Source organism: Acomys russatus, chromosome 1, assembly GCF_903995435.1.
Source record: "Acomys russatus chromosome 1, mAcoRus1.1, whole genome shotgun sequence".
Lineage (NCBI taxonomy): Eukaryota > Metazoa > Chordata > Mammalia > Rodentia > Muridae > Acomys > Acomys russatus.
In genome coordinates, this window is record NC_067137.1 from 61,907,494 (window position 1) to 61,933,993 (window position 26,500).

The 26,500-nt window shown below is 40.1% G+C and overlaps 1 protein-coding gene across 4 annotated transcripts in view; it reads right to left on the bottom strand.

The window, feature by feature from the left end:
• The window catches only part of Prkd1 (protein kinase D1), a 350,980-nt gene that overhangs the window by 47,303 nt on the left and 277,177 nt on the right, over window positions 1–26,500 (bottom strand). For 2 of the 4 annotated variants that reach the window (XM_051145700.1, XM_051145725.1), the window contains one exon: window positions 9,219–9,380. The exons of the other annotated variants lie outside the window; for them this stretch is intronic. In XM_051145700.1, the coding sequence (XP_051001657.1) occupies window positions 9,219–9,380 (162 nt within the window). The remainder of the gene's footprint in view (window positions 1–9,218; window positions 9,381–26,500) is intronic. 4 annotated transcript variants of the gene reach the window in all.

Sequence of the window (26,500 nt, forward strand, 5' to 3'; positions counted from 1 at the left end):
TTTACATGCTGAGGCCGGATTGTAGTTAGGATTCCCTGACTCTACGTCTGGGCTGTTTAAAGTGTAGTCCATGATGAGCTAAGTTCAGAAAGTAGACTGAAACTTTTATAGCTGTTTCATACTGTTGCTACATTTAAAAATGTATTTTATAAAGTGCTAGTCTACATGCTTATAAATTCAAGAGAACCTGATCCTCTATCAATGATAGTTGGGAACAGCCTATTTTCTAAATATGATCTGATCCATTAAAGGTGCCGAATCGACTAGATCTGGTGGCGGGGGCCACTAATTGCAGAACTCAGGAGGCTGATGCAGCAGGATTACTGAGAGCGTTGAGACAAGGGTGGACAGTGAGCACCATGCCAGTGAGCGCTACATAGCACAAGCTTGTCTTAAGAAATGCAACCACAACCAAAGGCTCATATTAGTTCCTGTTGGGAGACTGTCTCCTCTGTACAGTGGTTCATCATTACGATTCATTCTGGGGCACCACCTTTGTAGATGATACATATACTTAGCTACATGCATATCAGCCACATAACTTTGTTATGTATCTCTGTTTGTGGTGTGCATGTGTGCAAGCATGCTCATATATGTAACCACACATGTGTGAGCATCCATGTGGAGGCTCAAGGTTGAGGTCAGGAGTTTTCCATAGTTATTCTCCTACTGTACTCATTGATTCAGGGTCTCTCAGTTGGGCCAGTAACTCACTTATAGGGCTAGTTTTGCAGACCAGGTTGTGTAGGAGATCCCATTTCTGCCTTCAGAACTTGGGAGCTACTGACAGACACCAAGGAGAACTCCAGTTCTCATACTTGAATGAGAAAGGCTTTTTCCACTGAGACATCACCCAGGCTCAGTTATATTTAGCTTAATGTTGCTATTTCACTTAAGCTATGGCCAAATGACTATATTTAAGGTGTGCCACAAGAATAAGTATTAATATATATACATATATAATAATATATATATATAAACCTCAAATATGCATATGTGATAGATGGATACATGAATGGTGATAGGGCAGACAGATGATAAAAAATAGAGTCTGGAAAGATGCTTGAAAATACAATATGATAAGGTACTTAAATTAATGCAGTTCTGTCAATCACTGTATTTCTACTACAATCTCATCTAATACAGTACACCAACTAACAATGTATATCATCATATTCTGGTTAGAAAACTAAGACCTAAGGGAATGGAGTAGCTTGAATGAAGTGATTCAATGTACACATAGCTCTGTTAACTCAGCTCTTCATTTCACTATGATTCTATTTCTCAGCAACCTTAGAGATGATTAAATATTGTGTTTCTTCTATGGTGAAATGGTGAAAACATAGTAAAAGTGAATACAATAGGATAGATAATCCATTAAAAGATCATCAAGAGACTGGAAGTGTTGTGGGTGGGTACATCTCTGAGGCTATGGCAGCTGTTGGAATTTGAAATCTGCCAACACTCACACAGGTTTCTTGACTCTATTCTTGTGTCCCTATATCCTTAAATTAGATTCAATAATAGCCTCTACTTCAAGGTTGGTAGTTAATGTATGAATTCATGCATTGTCAGCATGTTTAATGAGTGCCTCTATGTCAGATTCTATGTAAGTGTGAGCCAGGATTATGTCTTCGTTTCAGTTTGTTAACATGTGGGAAGTTATTTTCCTTAAAATTTCTCATTTTTCAAAGCATACTTTAATACACACATCACGAAATCTCTGTTTTCCCTGACACCTGTTAATGCCTTTTTGTTTAATTTCAGCTCAGCATCTTTTTTCCCCTGCAGTTGCTTCCTTTCTCTTTCTTAGTCCTGTTTATCCACAAGGCTAATAGGAGCCGCTCTGGGATGCCTATGTGATTGCTCCAAGGATATAATGGGGTGTGAGCAGAGACAGAGAATTGGTCCTCCATTCAGAAACTGTCTCCACAAATATTCTCAGCTCAGGTTTAGAGGGGCAGAATTGGCATCACGTGAAGGACAACCTGAGAAGAGAGTTACCATAAAAATAAAGCAGCTTTGAGGGAGGTGAAAACACAACACATGGGCTGCAGGAACCAGATGCACCTAAGGCTTGCTTATTACATTTTCTAACTGGGCTTCAATAACTTATGTTATTTCTATCACTGAAACAAAGAATCCTGTTACTAATGAAAGTCCTCAACAGTACAGAAACAGAAGTTTGCATATAGTTTCTAAATTCACACAATCAATTTTTATTTACCAGTGACAACAACTGCTTAGCTCAGGGTTCTGCAGAATTCCCCTACTTCATTAGCTTGCACAGATGCTGCTAAGATTTTATTTCATTCAGTCTTCCTTACTACCTGTCTTAGGGTTATTATTTCTGTGATGAATCAACTTAGAGAGGAAAGCATTTATGTCACTCACAGTTCCATATATTATTAGTTCATCATCAAAAAGAGCCAAGGCAGGAACTCAAGCAGGGCAGGAACCTGGAAGCAGGAGCTGATGCAGAGGCCATGAAGGGGTGCTGTAGTGACTTGTTCCCCATGGCTTGTCCAGCCTTCTCTCTGTCTCTCTGTCTCTCTCTCTCCTCCTTCTCTCTCTCTCCCTCTCTCTCCTCTCTCTCTCTCTCTCTCTGTCTCTTTCTCTCTCTCTGTCTGTCTGTCTGTCTGTCTGTCTCTCTCAATTAATTTATTTTAATGTATTCATTCCACATCCCGATTGTAGCCTTCTCCCTTGTCTCCTCGCGGTCTCACCCTCCCTTCCTTTTTGCCCTCCCTCCTTGTTCTTAGAAAGTGGGAGGTCTCCTCACCTACCATCTGACCCTAGTCTATTAAGTCTCACCTGGACTGCTTGCATGCTTTTTTTCTGTGGCTTGGCAAGGCCTACCTTCCAGGGGGAAATGATCAATGAGCAGGCACTAGAGTCCATGTCAGAAGCAGTCCCTACACCCCATATTATGGGACCCACAGAGGACTACATCTGAGCAGGGAGCTAGAGCCTGTACATGCATGGCCCTTGGTTGGTGCATGAGTCCCTGTAGGACCCTCTGGTCCCAGATTTGTTAGTTCTGTTGTTCTCTTTGTGGAGCTCCTGCCTCCTTCAGGTCTTTCTATCCCCCAAGTCCTCCCTAAGTCTCCCCAGTCTCTGTTCCAAAGTTTGGCTGTGAGTCTCAGCATCTGCTTCAATCCATTGCTGGTTGAACTGGCTCTCTTCCTGTTCCCTCTTTCCAATTTTGTTGGGTGTCTGTTATGACTGAATTAAGCATCCTCCCAAGGGTCCTCCTTGTTATTAAGCTTCTTTAGGTCTGTAGACTGTAGTGTGGTCATCCTGTATTATATGGCTATTATCACTTATAAGTAAGTATATACCATGCATGTCTTTCTGGGTCTGGGTTACCTCACTCAGGATGGTCTTTTCTAGTTCCATCCATTTGCCTGCAAATCTAAAGATTAATTTGTTTTTAATAGCTGAGTAGTATTCTATTATGTAAATGCACCACAGTTTCTTTATCCATTCTTCAGTTGAGGGACATCTAGGTTGTTTGAAGATTCTGGCTATTAAGAATAAAGTGCTATGAACATAGTTGAGCCTTTAAGATTCCCTTACACTTATCAGAATGGCTAAGATAAAAAACTCAAGTGACAGCACATGCTGGAGACGATGTGGAGAAAGGGGGAACACTCCTCTATTGCTGGTGGAAGTGGGAACATATACAACCACTTTGGAAATCAATCTTGTGCTTTCTCAGAAAACTAGGAAGAATGGTATCTCAAGACCCAGCTATACAAGCCTCCTCTCTTATAGAACACTGGACCACATGCCCAGGTATTACCAAACCCACACTGTCATGGGCCCTCCCCTACCAATTACTAATTAAGAAAATGTTCTACAGGCTAGCCTACAGTCCAGTCTTCTGGAGGCATTTCCTCAATTAGTGTTCCCATCTGTCAGCTGACTCTAGCCTGCATTGACATGAAATTAGCCAGCACATTATCTTATCATGTCAGTAGGAAACATGAGCCCATTTTACAGACAAGGCTGTGAAGCAAACCAGGCAAAGGATGACCAACTAGAATGTCCATCTGAACTGTATCTCAGGAACTACACTGCTGACCTCTCTTGTTGCTGTTCTCCTCATGACACTCCCTGGCTTCTCATGTCAGAGCATCTGGACTTTCAGTGACGGGGATGTGGCTTCAAGTATCATGAGACTTTTCCACGGCTGACTGTCGTTGTTTTCACCATAGCAGGTTCTGGTTTTGTTTGTGTGTTTGTCCATCCTAATATGCTTTAAATTACTCTCTAGTAGTCTTGCTGGAATTTCTAATCAGGGACTGATGTATTCTCAGCGAGACAGTGGGAAAGACTGACGTTTGTGCCACCTCAACTGATCCTATAAGACAATTTGGGTTTTCTTTTCTTTATTCAAGCAGGAGGTCATTCAGAAGCAAGGAAATACTCATTTGCCATCTAGACCTAGGCAAGTAATTGGTCCAGTGCCTGTGCTTCTCCAGCAAGGCTCAGGCACAGGTAGAGCTTACTTCTGAGTTGATGTTCAGACCTTTAGAAGAGGGGCAGTTTCATCTTCCACCTGGGCTCCTATCAATATCACCTGGACTGAACGGCAGGAGATCTTCTGAGCTTTGCCTACTCAACTAAAAAATGTACTTCTTGGTCGAAAATAAACGGCTTATGACGTCTACTAGATAATTCCCTTTACTAAAGTGTTCTCCATCGTCTTCCTCACTCTTCAGCGATGAGTTAGTTTTCTCTCCCGTGAACACACAGCTCTGACCAGTGAAACTGTAGTAATACAGCTTCTCTGAATTTGGAAAGTGTGATTTCAAACTTAGCTGAAAATTCAAGAAAATAAGTGATCATCTTTCCAAGTGCCTAACTCATTTTCCCAGATATTTTTAATGGTTTCTAAAGATATTTTTACATCCAATTCTGAACTGTATTGTGGGTATGAATTTTGATTTTCTAGCTATTGTTTTTTTTTTTTTACTTTTTATTTTAATTTTATTAATTTATTCAGATTACAACTCAATTGTTATCCCATCACTTGTATCCTCCCATACCTCCCTCCCTCCTGCTTTCACCCTATTCCCCTCCCCTAGGTCTATGACCTAGGGGGACCTCCTCCCCCACTGTATAGTCATAGGCTATCAAGTCTCATCTTGGTAGCCTGCTTATTTTTTCTTTGAGTGCCGCAAGCCCTCCCCACCAAGGGCAGGTGGTCAAATATGGAGCACCAGAGTTCATGTCAAAGTCAGTCCCTGCTCTCCACATAACTGTGGAGAATGTCCTGCCCATTGGGTAGATCAGAGTAGGGGTTCGATGTTTACTATTGTATTGTCCTTGGTTAGTGCAATAGTTTGAGCAGACTCCCCTAGGCCCCGATCAAGGAGAACTAGCTACTGTTTTTAAGCTCACTGAAAACCAAGTCTTTATCTTCCGTTCCCATTGATAACAGGACACCCTTGATGGGTGTCAAGGTTGGCATGAGGGCTGACTTGGTCTGACTGGCAGTGATTCCCAACAGGTGGCATGGGCATGGAAAGGAAGGATTATTATTACACTTCACTTTTTCCTTTTCCTAAATTCTTAATTGTTCCTTGGGCATAAACCATAGCTCTTTTGTAGTAGTCCAGACTTCTTTAAGATATATCCAGCTACTGACAAGTTAAAGAAATTAAAGGACATTAAAGTTGTTGTTAATAGTGGAGATATCCATTGCTATTAAATATCATCAGCATCTAAGGGTTTCATCTACTTTCAGCAGTTTAACTACACTCTTCCCATGTCTGTACTAACACATTTATTAATAGGTATCAATGTAAGGTGTATCTATGAATGTGCCATCTTCTTTAAATAGTGGAAATCTGAACACTTACCACATGTTTTGTACTGTACCAACCCAAGACTACCAAGAAAGCTGGCTTAGTGGCCAACCAAGCATGCACAGACTGCCTGTGAGTTCTGGCCCTGCCACTGACTAGCTTAATGATTTGGGCACCTGGTATCACTTCTTTATCTTTAGTTTTCATAATACAGTTCTGAACCTCCTTATGGAGATGGCTTCTAATGTGGCAAACAAGCCACTGGGCAAAATCTCCTTGTTTCTACAATAGACAGAATTCTGCCTTTACAAGGGCAAGCTTGGATGCAGGCAGAGTTGACGGCCAAGATATATTGGGTCACAAGATATAATGCTCCAACACTATAGAAAGTTTTGGGTGACTACTCAGGTAGAAAACTGTCTCTGTCATCTTCTCATTTGGAAAGCTACTAACCTGCACTCCTGGCATACTCAGGTAATCAATTTTTGTCCTTCTCAAGTCTCTGATGGGGTTGAAGATAGTTTAGTTTTAAAATTAAGCTTAGTTTTTTAGGGGTTAAGATGTTTTTAAATCCAGATAGATGTTTTAAGTTGATAATGATGAGATATGATAGATATTTATATTCAGAATTTTAGATGCACCACCATAGGAAAGATATTTTCTTCAAGGCTGCCAAATAGGCAAAACACTAAGAACACAACATTTATATAATTCGTGATTGTGTCATGGTTCTTCTTGCTCTAGGTAATTTAGTATATCTATATATATATTATCTATAATATATATATTATCTATATATATATGTGTGTGGTGTGTGTGTGTGTGTGGTGTGTGTGGTGTGTTGTAATAATACAAATGTATATGTAAAAAATAAAAAATATAAAACAAAAATATGATTTATGTCCTCCACTTCAAAAATTAAAAAAAAACAAAATCTATCTTAAAGGACTTTTATAAGAAGTAAGTGAACTACAAATACATTCACCGAAGAACTACTTTTAAAACACTGAACTAATCATTTCCTATGTCCCCCCTCTCCATTTAAACTGTGTCTATTCTATTAAGAGAAGTATTGACTAACAAGACTATTAGTTTAAATAATACAAGACTGCCAAGGCATCCTATCTGAAAGGATTCATCGCATATAAGTATGTTCTCAACTGACCAAATGCAAAGCTCAACATTTCTAGGAAGTGACCAAAGGAAATATTCATTCTCTACTGCTGCACAAAGTTAAGCACGGGGGAGAGTGCTTAGAATATTAATGGATATGGCAGGATAATGAGGATGTCAATGTCATAAAATTGTGTAGGTGAGACTTTAAAAAAGGATAATTGGAAACCCCGGTAAGGGCTGACCGCTGTCATGTCAATGCAAGGATGCCCATTATGAACAAGTCTCCTTGGCTGTGTCACCCACCTTGTAGGATAAACTTCCCCATTTCTTTACTGGTAAGCACATATTTCATCAAATGACATTTTGGATTTGGATGTGTGTTACTTGTCCATCCACTTAAAACAATCTTTGCTTCCACTCCAGTGAGTTCAATGGACATTTTTCATGTTAGTAATTAAAATTCAATTAAAAGCACAGCACTGAAGACTGAAGTTAATGCCACTCGTGAGGGAACGGAGTTACCTTCATGAGAAATCTCCTTCCAGGGATTCGGTGGATACATGAAGGCTGCATTCTGGATCTGATCGTGGATGTCCTCGTCTTCATTAAAAGGGAAGGTGCCACTGAGGCTCACGTAGAGGATGACCCCAACAGACCACATGTCCAGGGAGCGATTATAGCCCTTGTTCCTCAGAACCTCAGGTGCCAGGTAGGCTGGGGTACCCACCACTGACCTTCGGAAAGACTTCTCTCCAATAATCCGGGCAAAACCAAAATCGCAGAGTTTCACCTGTTGACAGTAAGACGTGTGCTGCTGACACAGTGGGTCTGAGTTTGCTCAGCTCTGCCAGAGATCCTAGGGGATGCTTTATGCAGACGATAATTGCTCCTGGTAGAGGAAATGCTACTTCCTGCCTTCCATTTTCTGAAGAAGGCGGTTCATGTCAGAAGACAAGCTGGTTTTTCATTCATGAAAATACCTTGTAAACCTTCACTTTCCTATCTCAAATATCCAAAGATAAATATGAAAATAAGTGTGATCATTTGGGCATATCTGGCAGTAGGTAGGAAAACATGCAAACTGGTAACAATGGCCCTATGACAGGGGCTTTAAAAAATGACTCATGGAAGCCACAAAATTAGCTCTGCACTGCCCAGCAGATCAACCTGAAGGTGTCAGCACAGCAAAGGCAGACACCCACCCTGCCCAAGTACTGTAAATGTAGGGTCCCTAAAAATAGGCCTAGCTGTTTCCTGCACCTGTGTGTAGGAAAGGGAAACTGGCCTGTGTCCTCAGCCGCGGAAAGCAGGCAGCATCCCTGGGATGCCCAGGCACCAGGCCATAGTTCCATCACAGGGCTAAGTCCGCCTGTTCTGAAGAAGGCCAACACCTGACTGGGGAGGACCACGTGAGTCCAATCAGAGCCGTGTCATGAGCAGGGAATGACACGGCACCACCCAGGAGCATAAGGCAGCACGGGAATGAAAATGGTCAGGGAAGAATTAAAACAAATTCAGGGCTTATGGGGCAAGAAAAGGAGGTGTGGGGAGGCTACCTGGAGCCAGCGAGGCTGTCAAGCTGCCTTTCTGATGAGTGTGGATTTGTACTTGCCTGAGGGAAAGGATCAGCTGAGCCAGCAACACATTTTCTGGCTTGAGGTCGCAGTGCACGATGTTTTTAAAATGAAGATGCCGCAAAGCCACTAGTATCTATACAGAAGAAAATCATCAAAATAACTTCATTTCATTACATAACTAATTCATTTCAAGATACATAACTAATTTCAAGATATTGCTGAAATGAACTGCAACATAAAGTTGAAAGGCCAAGAAAAAGCCCATAATGACCAGTCAGGGCTCTTAATGTCAGACACCCAAATAGTCTACATTTAACATAGCAGGTTGATAAGGAAAAGATCATGGGAGAAGTAGCATACCCTTCTACTTCTTATACAGCTACAAACACAAGTGTAGAAAAAGAACCCACCACACAGCACAGAAACACTGTTTTACGTATCTGCATTGAACCATGTCTAAGCCATGGTACCATTCAAATTTCAAGCACAGCTTTAATGCTTGAGTCAGCTTATTTGCTACTAATTTTGTATGCTGGACTCTGAGTGGCATAAACACAAGTAGGGAGATACACTATGCCCTTGCAACCTTGTCTAGTGTAGTTTAGATCGGAAACAGAGACCAGACAACAAGGCTAGAGAGCTGTAGTTAAACAGTGCTAACATCTGATATTGAATATTATTTTTTTTCTGTCTCTAATTGATTTCTTACCTGAGTAATTAAAAACTTCGTTATGTGTTCTGGCAACCTGCCCTTTTCACTTGACAAGATCATCTCCAGCATGTCTCCATGGAGTTTTTCCATAACAACAAACACTCTTTCAGGCGTCTCAAACATACACTCCAAATTTACAACACCAGGGTGATGAAGGTTCTATTAAAGATAAATAAAGCACTTGAAGAAAATGAGTTTTTTGATACTGTCTGGCAAGCTCGCTGATTACGTGAAACTGTGGGAGCTTAAAGCTTGGAGAAAGCCACACTTCAGCTTCTTCGCACCTCCAAATTCCACATGTGCTGCCTTGCATTTTTGAAATTCTAATGTTTCCAAAAAATATATCTTTATTTTCTATGCATAGTGAAGTTATTTCTATACTGAAAAAAAAATACTTAAGTTCTAGCACAGTGAATTGCTAATTAGGTTTTAATTAGAATACCATATTGAGATATGTATAATTTCTTAGTATCATCTCCAATATTAAGCATGTTGTCTTAAAACGCATGCTAGGGCATCTCCAAACAATTTGTAGTTAATGCAAAAGATATAAATTCATACATGGAGTACACATGACTGACTGAAGGAGCATCTCAGCCAGAATATGACAGAGTTTTTCTGCTTTACAGGCTCTTGTAGGAGGCAGAAGCTGTCACACGGAGTGAAGATCACTGGTAAACAAGGTGAAATATTGCTGCGCCTCTGGTTGGTCAGGATGCCACACTGATGCAGGGGTCCTTCATGGTTCGTAACCATTCCATAAATATTTATACCACAGAGTAATAGCTACCCATGAAAGGCTACACTGTGCTTAACATAATATGCTCACTCACATATAATTCTCTGAGCATTATATTATTCCCATCTTTGATGTTTAAATTTCAGTGTTGTTCTGGGTCAACAAAGGACTTTACACAATTTGGCTTTTGTTTTTAATCCTAACAGCCCCCCAAAATAGTATGTTTTACCTGTACTTCAATGATTAAAAAATAACAACTTCACATAAACCATCATGAACAAAAATTAACAATTGCACCCTACCACAGGAATAAAAGGTCCCGGGAGAAGCCAGGGTCACAGGATGTTTCTGCCAAAGTTCTGATTTTCCAGGAGGAAAGTGCTCACTGCACCATCCTAGCAGAGTATAAGAGCTTTCTATTTCATCTGACCGTGCACCTCTGGAGCCTGGGTTCCATAAATTCCAAGGCCTCCTGTCTCAGTGAAGAACAAATACAATGAAAAAAAAGGGGGGAGACCAACAGCAACTCACTCTGCTACCTAAATGATCCGGATATATATGTGTCCATCCTCAAATGCCTCCCCATGCTTCTAAAACTACACGAGTTCGTGGTGGCTAAAAAGCCTTCCATCGAGAGTCCTTCTCCTTTTCCTATCTTAACAAACCTGTGCACAGGGTGGGCTTAGTATATGTTACATAAACTGGAAACATTCCCAAAACATGTTACGCTGTAAAGTATGGAACAGATTACTAAGATTTTCCTGCCATTTATTTGTGGAATGTTCATTGCAAACTCAGAAGTACTCTACAATGTGCACAACTCTTTACAAAAATGACCTAAAGGACTTCCACTATTTCCCCACAAAGGACATTATATATACATAAAGGTACAGATTTCAAAAGCAGCAGCATATCCAAGACAGTATCCAAGTAAAGGCCATACATACCCAACTGGAAAAGACATTTAAAAATGTCAACTCATATTTTCACCACCCTTGGCTTTCTTCTTACAACAGCCTACTGCTTTATAGATTTCTCATAGAACACGCTGAGTGAGAGCTGGAAAATCCATCCAAAAGTAAAGACTTTCGCTAAACAACTAATAATAATTTTGTTTGAGGTCAGGGTCTTACACTATGTCCTAGCCTAGCTTAGGACGGAGCATGTAGGTCCAACTGGCTTTGCATTCACGGCAACCCTCCTACTGCAATCTCCTCAGTGCTAGGATCATAGGTGTGAGTTACCACATCCAGTTATTTTTTTTTATATAGATTAGGAGCAATATTGTCCTATTTATCCAAACGCCTATATTATATTCTTTGAAATACTTCTTCAGCCTGGAGAATATGGTATTTAAAAACTACAAATAGAGGAAATAAGTCCTATCTTAATCAATGGCACAAATATAATTGTTAATTATGTAAGATATGGTAATTAATTAATAGATACATTTCAATGAATTCCCTGTGATGTGATCAGCATATTTTTGAATACAAAAAAAAAAAAGAATCATTCTGGAGCATCTTCCTGACGTCCTAGGTAACTGACTTTGAAAAATGACTGACCATCGTACACTAGCCTACAAGAAGAATCCTTGCTAACTGCTGAAGTTTACAGCAGAAATTCAGAACATATATTTCACAGCAGAGCAAGATTCTGCAGGACTGTGACCATCTGTTTGTTGGATTTCAGTAACTTAATTTTCAGGAAATGAACATTTGGTCAAGCACAGGAAAAATGGCGAACTTTCACACATTGCAGACTGATGACACATCCATGGAGTGAATGTAAGTAATTTAAAAAGCTGGGAGGAATATCATTCAGAGATTAAGACAAAAATCTCCTTGACCCAAGGCTCCTGGAAAGATATGTAAGCAATGAAAGGAAATTAGTTCCTAGAAGTAAGGTATTTTATTAGTTGAACTTAGTCAATTGAAATGAATTAATGCATTTTTAGTTTTAATATGTGTGCTCTTATGTATGCATTTGTCTGCATAGTGCTACATCAACACTTAGTCTAATGCTTAATGCTAATGGAGTTGTTTTATTTTATAACTGGAGCGGAGTGGAGAATTAATTCCAGATATTAAGTTGTGATAAGCTCTCACTGCCATATTTTCACCTCGTTTCTTTTACACTATTATATTCAAATATATAAGGGGCAAGAAAGGAAAGCATAAAAGAAGTTAGGTTCAACATGGCATCTAATATTTTAGTAGCAAAGACGCTTCTATATGAGGGCTCTGGCAACTGTCTCATCAGAACACTGTATGACAAAGCTCAAACTGCAACCAACAGGAAGAAGTAAGACACAATGAATTCAGAATCAGAATTCAAAACAGCAGGATGAAACGAAGCAGGGACAATCCACTGCACAGAAGTGCACAGGAGAGTGTGGTACCACTGTTACAGGCATGGGGCTGCCCATGATCCTGCCCTTCTCAGTATTCAGAAAAACACAGCATTCTATCCATCTTCTAATTACACTCTCTTAGAATTTCTGCTCTAGTTAGTGGGCCTAGAAGTCATAATCACCTAATGCTTTATGGAAGGAAAATAGCTTATAATGACTTGATAGATATGGAAAAGTCATCTTGTGGAGAAAATAGAAAATACTTGCTAAAAAATAGTATCCACCATGATTGAAAGCTCTTGACTTCCAGAAACATATACCCATCTATCTCTTGGTACATACATTTAATAAAAATTGTCCAGCAACAACCAGTGTCTCTCTACCCAAATTTGTCTTCTTTTATTCTTCTTTTGGTGTACAATGAATTCCTGAGGCCTGAGAGCTGAGGGTCATGTGAAAAAAAGATGTGTTCCTCCCTCGGAACAATAAACTCTACTCTACAACTGAAGGGCCTGCTTCTTCTCCCAAGTGGACCCCGTGCCTTTGTCCTCCTTGTTAGACCTCGATTTACTCTTATATCTTCCCTTAATCAAGTGCTGCAGCCTCCCAGGGGCTCTTGTCTTGGGGTTGTTTTCCTTTAAGTAATCACTAAAAGAAGGGTGCTATGATCTTCCCGAGTTACCCTGGTTTTCAAGTCAGTCACACTAGCTTCAGGAACAGGTACTTCCCTTCAGGAAGGCATAGAAAGCCCAGGAACCTGTCTGCTTCCATCCTCCAGCTCAAACACTCCTCTATTGTTTGCTCTTCCCCCTCAAAGCTATGCTCCTTTGGTTGTACAAGGACACCATTTTCTTATGAAGCCACACATCCTCTTTCTTGTGCTTACACACCTTTTATTCCATTAACCCAAATGAGGCAAGGGGTGCGGTACAAACTCAGTTGTTGGAATGCTCTCATTGGCTCCTGTGTAAATTGGATTCCTCTCTGTTTTCTGAAACTTTGGTACACTTTTCTTTCATAACATCTATATTACATTGCTTTTCACCTCATTTCTCTACCAACAAGACAGCAATCTCCTTAGTGTCCATAATTAATTAACTGAATTCTCTGACTGACCTCTGGGACACATTATGTGCTCAGCATAAGTTCATTAAATGTTATTACCTATGTTTTTGTTATTGAATAATATACCTTATGATGAAAATTATTTATTCTATATCCTAATATATCTTTAATATTTGGTGATGATATATTGGCATCAAATTATATAAAATGATTACTTCTCTGTAGAAAACAGTGTATGGATTTTCATTGTAAGTTCATTGAATTGTTTGTAAGCAACCTCACATTGTGAAATACTATGATCATAGCTAATGGTTTTTTAAAATAACAAATACAAATTATATGGAGTCAAATATCAGAAATATTATTACAATATGTGTTCCAAATTATTTTTCTAATAACAAGGATATGACAAAGATGTGATCATTCACTTTCTAGGTGTCAGCCCTCAAAATATAGCAGCTTTGACACCTATTTGAATGATTTCATCATCTTTCTTAGGAACAATCCATGGCTTTCCACTCATCTACATGATGTGCACTTGTTCTTTGTCTTTTTGCCATGAGTAGTTGTCACTTCACGTCAGTATAAAAAGTACTAGAAAACATGACCAGAAAGAGACTCAAGGGCAGCAGCCGCTGACAGGAAGTTTATTCTCTGAGACGCCCTCCTATCATGGTTATTCTTTTTTACATGATTCACAAGTTCACCAAAGATGAAAGATAAAAGGAAAGAAACAGGCTATTTGTATAGTAACAATTGTGGTACTCGCTCCCTGTAGAAGCCAGTTTCAAATCCCTTCCATTTGTTGGGTTTTAACTCAGAACAGGCATGGATACAAGTGCAGCCTCAGGCCTGGAATACCACTTCTGGCCTTTGGAGGTGATCCCTTTGTATTTAAACTTCTGCTCTTATCACTTGCTGCCTCCTGCTGTGCATGAGCAAGACTCTTGTGTTGCGTCCAGTTCTTGTGTCTCTCATAGCCTAACCTCTTGTGTCTCATGGCTCTGGCTCCTCAGACATCTTTGGGTGTCCACTACAACACAGGCTTCGCTTTCACAGCGTCCCACAATGACCTCTCGGGGCCTCCATACTCCTGCCTGGCCACAGTGGTTCTGTGAAACTGTGGAGGAAGACTCCACAGCCCCTATACTCGTGCATCCTTCATGAGTGTAAATGCAGCTCATACGGGCATGGGTGGCACTACCAGCTCTGGGTACTAGCTTGAGATCCACCCTGGCACCACGGGGTCACATTTGCAGAGCTTTCCTTTGTTCTTCCTTTCTAGGAACAACAGAAAGTTCCTTAGGCCTTTTCTTTCCGGAAGTTAGAAGCTTGCCCTGAGGACAATGCTAACTTTATTCCAACTCACGCCAGACCTGAATCTTTCAGTACAAGCGCTGGCTCCAATACCACATTTCCTGGGGCTCGGATTCTTTTCAAACTGTACACTTAGCATTTCGTTCTGCCCGTTTTCTCTTTTTCATTGTAGACCCCTTAATGACAGCAAAGTCAGTCAATAGTAGGCTCTTCCTAAATCTTCTCTACCAAAATTAAGTAGTCCATCACTTTAAAAAAATAAAAATAAATTTGGTTTTACCAAGCAGGGTTTCTCTGTGTAGCTTTGGCCTTCTTGGACTTATCTGTAGACGAGGCTGACCTCAAACTCACAGTGATCCACCTGCCTCCCTGCCTCCTGAGCTGGCATTACAGGCATAAGCAATAGCACCCAACTCGTCCATTACTTTTAAATTTAGCCAAAGGCACATTCTTAGAATAATGTCCGAAAGCTGCCTATTCTTTTCCAAAAGATCACAAGAACGGTCTCTAGCCCAGCTGTTAATATTACTCCATCCTAAAACCAAACCCCTTGAGCCAGCCCTTTACTCTCAGAGCTGCTTTTTTCTAATCTCCTACAAGAATGGCTCTTTAATCTCCACCTATAGTGTTCAGTTCCTTTTCTAGTCCGTATTTTTAAATTCTTCCACATTCCTCCCAAAACCAACATGAGCAGGCCTGTGACAGCAACACCCTGATCCACTTTGTGATACAAAGTCTATCTTAAGTTACTTCTCTACTGCTGTGACAGATTACCATGACCAAGATATAGAAGGGTTTACTTGGGGCTTACAATTTCAGAGGGTTAAGAGTCCATCACCATCATAGCAAGGGGTCTCACAGCAGGCAGACCTGGAGGCAGGAGCAAATGAGACCCCGTATATCCAACAGTAAGCCCATGCAGAGAGAGAAAACTATAAATGGCAAGAGTATTTAAACTCTCAAAGCCCACCCCCAGTGAAATATTTCAACCTCTAGCAATGCCACATTGAAGTAGAAGAAGGTAGAAAAGGCCAATTATTTGAAACTGATTTATTGATTTATTAGCGGTTTACTTAAAGCACTGCCTATACTACCCATTAGCCAAGCATGAATCCACTTGCTACCTGCAGCAGAATGACCTGGAGAAATAGCTAAATCAATATGTCATTGCCATTAACAACCCACTGACTTCCACTGACGCTTCTGTAAAATCTTGCTTGCTTGACTGCCTCAATTTGTGTTTTTGAGTATAAAATGAAAATACCAACTGGACCCACGACTAAAGCCTTTCAAAAGCTATGCTGGCTTCTGTCTACCATTGACATTTCCTCTCTTCCACTCTCATTGTGTTGGAGTGTTTATTCTAGAAAGAGTCCTTCAGCAACATCCCTTAATTCTCCCCCCAAAGCACTACTAAATGGGGAGCAAGTATTCAAATGACAGAGTCCATGAAGAGACATCTCCTTCAAAACATCAGTCTTTAAGTTTATTTGTACATAGAGTCCCCTCTTGTCACCAAAATAACATGTTAATCATTTTTGGCCTTAGGGAAAACACACACACACACACACACACACACACACACACACACACACACACACACACACACCACCACCACCACCACCATATAAAACCTCCATTATTAGGTTAGTCTACCACATTCCTCATTACTTCCTCAGAAATATGAGATCTTTGGCCTTTCTCTCTGAAAAACAGATGAAAAGAGTGTATACACATCTGTAATAAATATCACTTACTGCTTATTTATTTGTAAATGAACTCAGTCAAACATTGAAAACTGGAGTGAGCATTATAAAGAACTCCATATATCATCTTACTGCAGCCATTATAAATATGTTGCCAATCATGGTACAACTACTTTCCACCACCCTTTTTGTTTTGTTAGATCATCATGTTGAAGAAACATTATTTTTTTAAAAACCATCTGTTGTATGTACCGAGCTTAACATGATGGTAGCCATATTGACTTATAACTAATTTGAATCCCTAGAGTACTCAGTTTTCTTACAAGTTTCTCAGAATAGTATAAATAAGCAAACATTTTTAAAGAATTACATGGAAATTTTAAACTGGATCCCATCACTGATAATGTGTCTTTTGACATTAGCTTTAGAAGACAGGTATATGCTGCTTTGTCACAATCACTGTAGATGGCCCTACTTCTGATTGGAAGTACAGGGATCTATTTGATGTTGCCAGCCAGAGCTACATTTCTCCCCATAGGCCCACTACCCATCATATGCTTGGATCTGTCTGAATCTTGTTTTCAGCTACAAGGATTGGCTTCACATAAAGGACCAGGAATTTATGGAAGAACTGGTAAGCCCAATCAGGAGTGGAGGTAAGAGGAAAATACACAGTGGGAAATCCAAGACTGGGCACCTAACTCTGTATCAGGAGGGATGGCCCCTTTGTGAAGTGTTGCAACGTGTGAGCATGAGAAAAAAAAATGGCTGGGTTTGGAAAAGCCTATTTCTGAGTGTCGCTTGTCCCATACTAGAAACACTAATAGCTAATCAATGCTATATGCATTTAGGCTATAGGCGGCTAAGGGTTGTTTAAGGGAGAGCTCACAGGGTCCACCCTTCCCCAACGGTGTATAAATAGTTAATAATTGCTGAAAAAGGAAAATCATTTTATAGTGGAATAGTCTACATGTTCCCCAGAATAAACCTAATTAAACTCATTGGTTCACTAAGCTAGACTTGAGTGAATTCTATGTCTAATGCCCTATCTGTGGCAAACAGATGTTTGCTTATCTCCCTAAGAAAACACATGCTAAGCACAACAAAGTGATGTCTATTTCCATTGTAGTGTCTAATACATTATCCAGGTACTAAAAAATATTACACATTCCATTGTATATGAGTAGCCAGCTCTTTACTTTAGCTAATTTTCACATTTCCCACATATCTTTGCATTCAGTATCAGACCAGTTTTCTTTAACTTGAGAAAGGAAATGATAGCCAGCGCAGAAATTGGCTCAGGATATATTACTCTGTTCCATTATATCCAATATATTGTGATAACCAGTGGAGATTATATTCTTATGTAACATAGTAGAATAAATGTAGATTTTTAAAATTTATTTTTATTTTTTTATTATGTTTCCTTTTTAACATACACATTTAAATTATTACACATGAATAAAATAAACTACATACAGCAGGAAGAACCATGAGACAGTCTGGAGTTCTATAACTGTTACATTCACAGTGATTTGGCTATTTGTATTTGTCAACCTTGAAGAAAGCATCTTTCCTATCTTGTCGGGTCTAAATTTTTGAATGAAAACCAAAATCTATCATATCTCATCTCTATTAACTTAAAACATATATCTTGATATAAAAACATCTTATCCCCTAACCATCTAAGCTTAATTGTAAGACTAAACTATCTGGTCTTCAACCCCAACAAAGACTTGAGAAGGAATAAAACTTTAATACCTGAGTGAACCAGAAGTGCAGGTTAGCAGCTTCCAAAATGAAACAATGACTGAGACAGTTTACTGCCTGACCAGTCACCCCTCACTCTAATGTTGGAGCATCATATTCTGTTTTCTAGCTCAATATCTCCAACAGACATATCTGTGAGGCATGAACTATTGAGGACTTGCTTACCCTGTCTCGGCACAGTTCAGCCGTGGACTCTGCCTGCATCTAAGCTTTCCCATTTTTAAGTAGAATTTTGTCTGTGGCAGAAATGAGGACATTTTGTCCAGCGGCTGGATTGCCACATTTGAAGCCAACTCTGTAAGGAGGCTCTTTGATGTTGATCATCTTCTTTGAGGTAGGTTGAGTGTTTCCAGGTATTAAAGTGTCTTGTTGTCAAGAATCTTTAGAATAATAAGAACATCTTTAAAAGTCATATTCTGTAGGTCTCTGAGGCTTTTGAAGACCTTATTTAACTATTTTACCTTATATGTCTATAGAATCAAATCTATCTGTTAGACCTAGGATATATATTCTTATGATAAAATTCGACTAGTTTTTGCCTAATATACAAAATTCAATACCAATAAATTAAAAAATAACTTTATTTGTGAGTAACAATTAAGGCCTTGAGTTGAGGAGTAGATTCAGTAATCTACTTTCTGATCTACACTCCCTCTAATTTCTATATCCCCCTTTCTTTTTATTCAGCCCCTGTCTCCTTACTTATGAAAGAAAGATAAAGGAAAAGAAATAAGCCCCTGAGTCCAACCTATTTTTCTCTCTGTATAAGACCAATAATAACTTATAATCACTTCCCTTACTCCCTGGCAGGGTGGCTTTGCCAGGCCACAGAGGAAGAGGTTACATGTAGTAACAGAGGGCACAGGATAAGCTGAGGTCAGACGTTAGGGGAGGAGGCCTGCCCATTCTAAGGACTAGGGAGGGAGGAAAGAGGATGAAGGAGGGGATGGATTGGGAAGGGATGAGAGAGGGGTAGGATGGGAGGTGATGAGGAGGGGGCTGCGATCTGGATGTAAGAATTCAAACTGCAGAACAAGCAGGTAAGTTATATTGCTAATCCCACTACATGGAATAGCTCTGAGACTGGCTGAGATACGAAGGTTTATACATAGACAAGGCTTCATGTTGGTCACAGACTCTCTATGACTTATTACTACAGGCCATTCTTAGTATGGTATGAAGGAAGATTGGCAGTTGTCTTACTCCTGCACATACAATGTGTGGGCCTTTGTCTGTAGGTGGAGGAGATGCTCCCTCCTGGTAAACTTCCTGCTTGGAAATGGGCAGTGTTCCCCCTGCTAGCAACAGCCCACAAGACCCTCAAATGTATAAAGTTTAGTTCCTTCAGGGACACTTTCAAAGCAAACTGCAGACTTTAGGCCAAAAAGGTGTCAAAAGCTAGCTCTTGAAGAAACACATATCAAAGCTGCCCTGGAGACAAGCCCCAGGGAGGAGTCCAGGTGTGGCTCCTTGAAACTCAGATATCCTTGGTTTAAAACCCAGAGGTCTGAGGTGGAGTACTCACTCCCTCCCACCCCCATTTCTCCATCCATATCTCCCTGTCTTTGTCTTTCTTTTTCATTAAGTTTAGTGAATTAAAATCTGGCTCTTCAACTCCCAACTGTCTTTATTTTAACTAAGCACACTGGGAGATAAGTTATCTGGCCTTTTTACAAGTCTGAGGCTAGTTCCCCCAGCTGGAAGGGACACTAGACTCCTGACTAACTGCGCAGCCACCCTGTGCTCCCTCAACTATGAGGATCTGACCAGAAGCTCCCTCCCTGCCTAGTAGGCCTTTCTCCTGACCCAGTTCTTGGAACAGAGCTTTCCTCAGCTAGCCTGGAGAAGGCAGAAGAAAACTCTGTGACCAGAATCTCAGCTGAGCCTCTGAGAGAAAGGAACCCACAACAATGAGCAGAGAACCCTGCTTAACTGTCCTGTACATCCCACATACCTCATAAATGTAGATTTTTAACCTGAGACTGAAGGCCCCTCATAATCCATGAATGTCTAAAAATATGGAAGTCTAGTTGTATCCTGAATGCAGTCAGAGGAAAGAACAAACCTTCCCCATCAACATAAGGCAAAGATGTTCAGGTTTTAGGAAGCAGCAGCTTATTGGTTCCTCTATAATTATGGCAATGCATTCACGTGCCTCTCTCTCTCTCTCTCTCTCTCTCTCTTCTATATCTCTCTCTCTCTCTCTCTCTCTCTCTCTCTCTCTCTCTCTCTCTCTCTTCTTCTTCTTTCTCTCTCTCTCTCTCTCTCTCTCTCTCTCTCTCTCTCTCTCTCTCTCTCTCTCTCTCTCTCTCTCTCTCTCCCAAGAGCATGTACCTTAAGGGCTCAAGTCAGAGTTCTAGAAAGCAGCTAAAATTAGATGGCATTTTCATTCACCACATACCTCTCAGGTATCTGGATGGATGCAGAAAAGAACAGTTGGTTAAATGGATAGTTGCAGGTCCTATTGGGCACACTCACCTTACTGCAGGAACTGAAGTGTTTACTCAGTATTCATGTGGCTAGCATACGTTGTACTGCGAAGGTCATCTGTAGTCATGCTACTCAGATGCACACTATACTGACAGAGTTAATGCAAACATACAAATGGGCAGTGGTATGGCGTTCTGGGCTCCTGGTCTGGGATGCCGTGCCACTGTCGGTTTTGGAAGGCACTCATAGACGGTGCACAGCTTGCCATAAGCGTATTCCACACCTCCAGCCTCTAGCTGCTGCCTCCATGTTGGTGGCATGGGAAGCTTTGCAGTCAGCACTTGTCTTGGAACAAAAGATGTGCCCAGCTATTTGCTATTACCTTAAGATGCATTCTGTCTTGAATAAAGTCCTAACTAATACATAAGACTGTCCTGATCTAGAGTTTGGGGATCTACTTGGTCTTTCTGCTACCAGGACCACACATGTAACAGTAAGTCCCTTAATGAATTGTGATCCGTGAAGGGCTAGATCTCTTTGATATTTTCCTTGTTTGTATGGCCACCTCAAGTGTCATACATCATATACTGGGCCTGGGTAGTGACAGAATACTAGCCTGTAAGTTTTCTTGGAAAACAGAGTAGTACCTTGACTCTTTTTTTTTTTTTTTTTTTTTTTTTAATTTACTTTATGTATGTGAGTGCTCTATCTGCATGCACACCTGCATGCCAGAAGAGTGCAGGTTTGTGCTGCTGATAATTGAACTCAGGACCTCAGGAACAACTTAGAGCATTCTTTTTTTTTTTTTTTTAATTTTTTTATTAATTTATTCTTGTTACATCTCAATGTTTATCCCATCCCTTGTATCCTCCCATTCCTCCCCCCCCCCATTTTCCCATTATTCCCCTCCCCTATGACTGTTCCTGAGGGGGATTACGTCCCCCTATATATTCTCATAGGGTATCAAGTCTCTTCCCGCTCAAACTATATTCTCATAGGGTATCAAGTCTCTTCCCGCTCAAACTAAGGCACCAGCCAAGGACAATACAGGAGGTAAACTTTAAACCCCTTCCCAGATCTAGCCAATGGTCAGAATATTCTCCACAGTTGAGTGGAGAGTGTGATACGACTTTCTCACGTACTCTGGTGCCTCACATTTGACCATGTCCCCTGGAGGGGGAGACCTGGTGGCACTCAGAGGAAGGACAACTTAGAGCATTCTTAACCACTTGAATAAACAAAAGAATCATCACTTATGAAATCAAGAAACTAGTACTTTCCTTACATTTATAGCATCAAAGATAAATTCTAGAATATTAAAGTCCTGTTCAACTCATGCAATCCTCATTAAAATGCATGAGCATTTTGTCCTTATGATCTCAAGGCATCTTTTGTTTCATTCTTGTGCTGACACATGAGGGAAACCTGGATGATAGGAGTGCAAGGAATATTGTTCCTTGGAAAATTCGGGAAATGAGGTCTGTGTTGCATTGGTTTCTCTCAAAGATGCCTGTGGCTATTTACAAGATAGGCTTTTTCTATCACTTTTTAAGAAGCTATGGTGTCATAATGTCATAGTTATGTTCTGGTATTGGCACCACACTGTTTTCAAGCCTTGGCTATGAAGCTGGTGCTTCCACTGAGGTCAGGAGGCCAATATATGTGCTGGACAGTGAAAGCTTCCTCTACTGAGTGTGGAAAGCTGTAGTTGTCGCATGTGCATATGGTCCCATTTTGTAACTTACTGGAAAGTGTATGATTCAGACAGTTTCCATTTCAGTTGTGACCTTTTAAGGGCTTGCATATTTAGAACATTTCAAATGAAAAAGAACTTTGAAGCTCACATTGAAATTATCTTAGAATAAAATAAGGCTAACAGATATTGCCAAGAGAATATATCCTCACAGCAGTACTTTAAAAGCAAGACTACATAAAAGAACTGATATACCCTTTCTGTGCATAAGTGTTGCTTATATATATCAGTGAGGCCAAAAGCAAACCTAAATTGAATTCTGGAGCCACAGAACATTCATGGTAAAAAATTGTTTGCTTATAAAAGATGCTATCACAACTGATGTATAGTTATATTTTTGTTCCAGTACTAATTAGTTTAGATTTTCTAGACCTTAATGCAGCTCAAAATTTTGATCCAGACATGGTAGTTCTTGGCTACAGTTCCATCGTCCAGAAGACAGAAGCAATATTGCATGACCTTGAGACCAGAATGAAGTATGCAGTGTACATAGAATTCCACACCTGCCTTGTTTACAAACACACACACACACGAATTGAACCCTTCTATTTTTCTTTTTTATATGTGTATAAATGGTATGTATTTGGGTGTTGGGTGTGGGTGGTTGTGAGAGAGAGAGAGAGAGAGAGAGAGAGAGAGAGAGAGAGAGAGAGAGAGAGAGAGAGAGAGAGAGAGAAACACACTATATGGAGGTTAGAGTATAACTCAGATGTCAGCGCATGCATCCCATCTTCTTTGATGAAGGATCTCTGGGTGTGTGTGTGTGTGTGTGTGTGTGTGTGTGTGTGTGTGTGTGTGTGTGTGTGTGTGTGTGTCTTCTGTGGGGGAAGTATATATATCCGGCTATCTGGCCCATAAGTTCCCATAGATTTTTCTGTCTTGGTCTCACATCTTACCTTAGGCATGCAAAGATAATAGATGCATGGTACTATTTCTAAATTTATATGGGTTCTGGGCATGTGAACTTTGTTCCTTACTATTGGGTGGCAGTAGTTTATCTGTCAAGCTAGTTACATAGCCTGGAGTACCTCTAGTAAGTGCTAATGAAAATAGACATGTTTTATCTTGGCACCAAGAAAGAGCATGGCCTTTGGGGAGTTATCTGATGACAAACAATCCCATGTCTTATAAATACTTGTGTGGAATCTGCTGTAACTCCTTGTTTTCTGAGTGGGATTCCTTAGTAGCAATGTGAGGGATGCATGAGGGGAACGAGATCAATATCTGTGTAGGAGAAAGGTTAGTCAGTGCTCTCATTCATACATAACCTTGAACATGCCCAGACACTACTCAGTCATTCTCAAGTCCAAAGTCTGGAATGATTCCATTCACCTTTAGAATTCAGAGTTGCTATGGAAATGTTGTAAATACAATGAGTTCTCTCCTTTTCTTACAAAAGGAGAGACAGAAAAGTACAAATGGAAACCAATGTGCTGAGAAGAAACGTAGGCAAAAACCTCTCATCTCTCAGGTTGCTCTGCCCTTTCTTGATTTTTCAACATACAAGATAGTATAAAATGTCATGTTCTCTACCCATCATCAGGAATCTTTCAAGCAAATCAAGAAAATGAGAAAAAAATCATGGACTGTGAGAAAATATTTGTAAGAGATGCATTTTATCAAACTTTATAAGGAACTGCTCCTAAATATATCCAAAGAGTTTCTAAAACTTAACAATGAAAAAAATCATAAGATCAAAAATGTACCAGTTAAAGTATACAGTGAAAAAACCCTATATTAAAATATCTCTATATTACATATCATCAAGGAAATTCAAATTAGACAACATCTTGGTACAGACATTAGAAGCCCAGACATCTAGACATGAGAAACAGCAGATTCTAATGAGGTGGTGAGGCTGTTGTGCTCTTGTTCACAGATGTGAGACTGCTAACCAGCCATGCCACCATGGAAGACAGCACGGTTTAACTATGGCCTTTGCTCTTTACCCACAAAAAATCAAATGAGCTATGGCACTGATTTTTACAGCAGTTTTACTCTCAATAGCCGAAACTAGGAGGCAAGATATCTTTCAGTGGATTAATGGATAACTTTTGGCATGTCCATATTATGAAATAGTTCTCCATCCTAAAACATAAGTTATCAAGCCACAAATATATATATAAAGAATCTATATATCTATCTATCTGTATGTATGTATGTATCATCTACCTATCTATGTATCATCTATCTATCTATCTATCTATCTACCTATCTATCTATCTATCTATCTATCTTCCATCAATCTATCATTTATCTGAGTTTAAGAACATACTCTGAGGTCTGCATTGTGATTCTACTTCCAGGACACTTTAGTTAACATAAAAAGATGGAAACACTAGAATCTTCACTGTGCAAAAATATGGAAAAGTGCGAGAGATGAGCATGAGGAGCACAGAGAATTCTATCTGCCCAAGGCCATAGAAGTCACAGACAAAGGGAATCTAAAGCAGACCATGTTTCTGGTGACCAGATGCACTGAAAGATCAACTGTAACCAACACCACACTGTGCTGGAAGTACTGACAGGGGAGTGAGAGTTTCAAGGTACATACAGAAAAATCTCTGCAGCTTTCTCTTGATTTTGTTTTTGTAAAACTCTTGCCTTAGCCCCTAAAAAATAAGATCGAAAAAAAATATGTATTCTTTTTGAGCTGGGGAGATGGAGCAGCTGGTCACAAACAGGATATTAATTTGAGCCCCAGTACTCATGTCAAATGTTGGTGCACAACTGTCATGTATGTACTGTGGAAGTGAAGGCAGAAAGGTTTCTGGTTCAGTGACAGAACCTATCTCAAAAATGTAGATAAAATGAAGACTCCAATGTCAACTTCTGGACTACACATATACCCTCACATACACATGGATGAGTGCATGCACACATGAACACATACAAGTAAATAAAAATTTAGAGAAGCTTTTAAAAACATCAATCTGCCTCCAAAACCAACACAATCTGCATTTTAACCCACTATCTGGGTTCAGTCACAGAATTGTGATTATCTGTGTTTTTAGATGAATGATTCAATATTATAATTTGGAGGGGATAGGGAGACCAGCTTCTTTCAAGAGACTCAAAGGCAAACCTCACCCACCCCGTATCTTGAAAGTAAGAGCATAAAACACTCTCTCACTCTCTCTCTCTCTCTCTCTCTCTCTCTCTCTCTCTCTCTCTCTCTCTCTCTCTCTCTCTCTCTCCCTCTCCCTCCCTCCCTCCCTCCATTTTTTTTTTTGGTTTTTTTGAGACAAGGTTTCTCTGTGTATCCTTGGCTGACCTGGACTCGCTTTGTAGACTAGGCTGGCCTCGAACTCACAAAGATCCACCTGCCCCTGCCTCTCAAGTGTTGAGATCAAAGGCATGCGCCACCACCTGGCTCGAGCACAGAACTTTGATTTCCCACTAGGACCAGAATTTCTAGTGGAATTTAGGCAGGTCATATAATATTTGAATGCCAATAACAATGGCTACAAAGACTTGAAAGTCATGATTCAGGCTAACATGGTTGGGGAAAACATGAGATCTTGACCCTACGCAATGAACTACAGGCACTAGGCAATGGTGTAGTGGTAGGCATAATCTTCTCCAGAGAAAGCAAACAATGCCAACTAGACAGCCCAGAAAACACCATCCAAGTAGCATCATACAGATCATACAGACTGCACAGGCTGGATTTCAGAATTTGTGTGTGTGTGTGTGTGTGTGTGTACACTTCTATGTAAATAAAAGAAATACATTTTTAAAATTCAATGCTAAGAAGCTCTGGATCTATCAGCTACACTCCTCTCTCCATGTCTTTGCCAGGTTCATGCTTAGACCTGTATGATGCAAACTCCTTGAATATTACTGTTAAATTTCACCAATGGTTCCAAACTTTCTAGTTATTTTGGAATGACATATTCTTTGCTGAGATACCTTCTTAGCCTATTGCCCTTTCTCCCATTTATTTGCTTATCAGCAAGCTATATAAAGTTTTATGATTTCACTGAGGCTATATCCTCTTTTGTAGTATCCCTGATTCCCAGGTCACAGGCAGGATCCATGATGTTTTCACTATACTGCCCAGCATTTTTGATTTGTGGACCATTATACTTGATGACCCAAATAGACTATGAACAACTTCAAGGGATTCATTCACTTCTCTGTGGT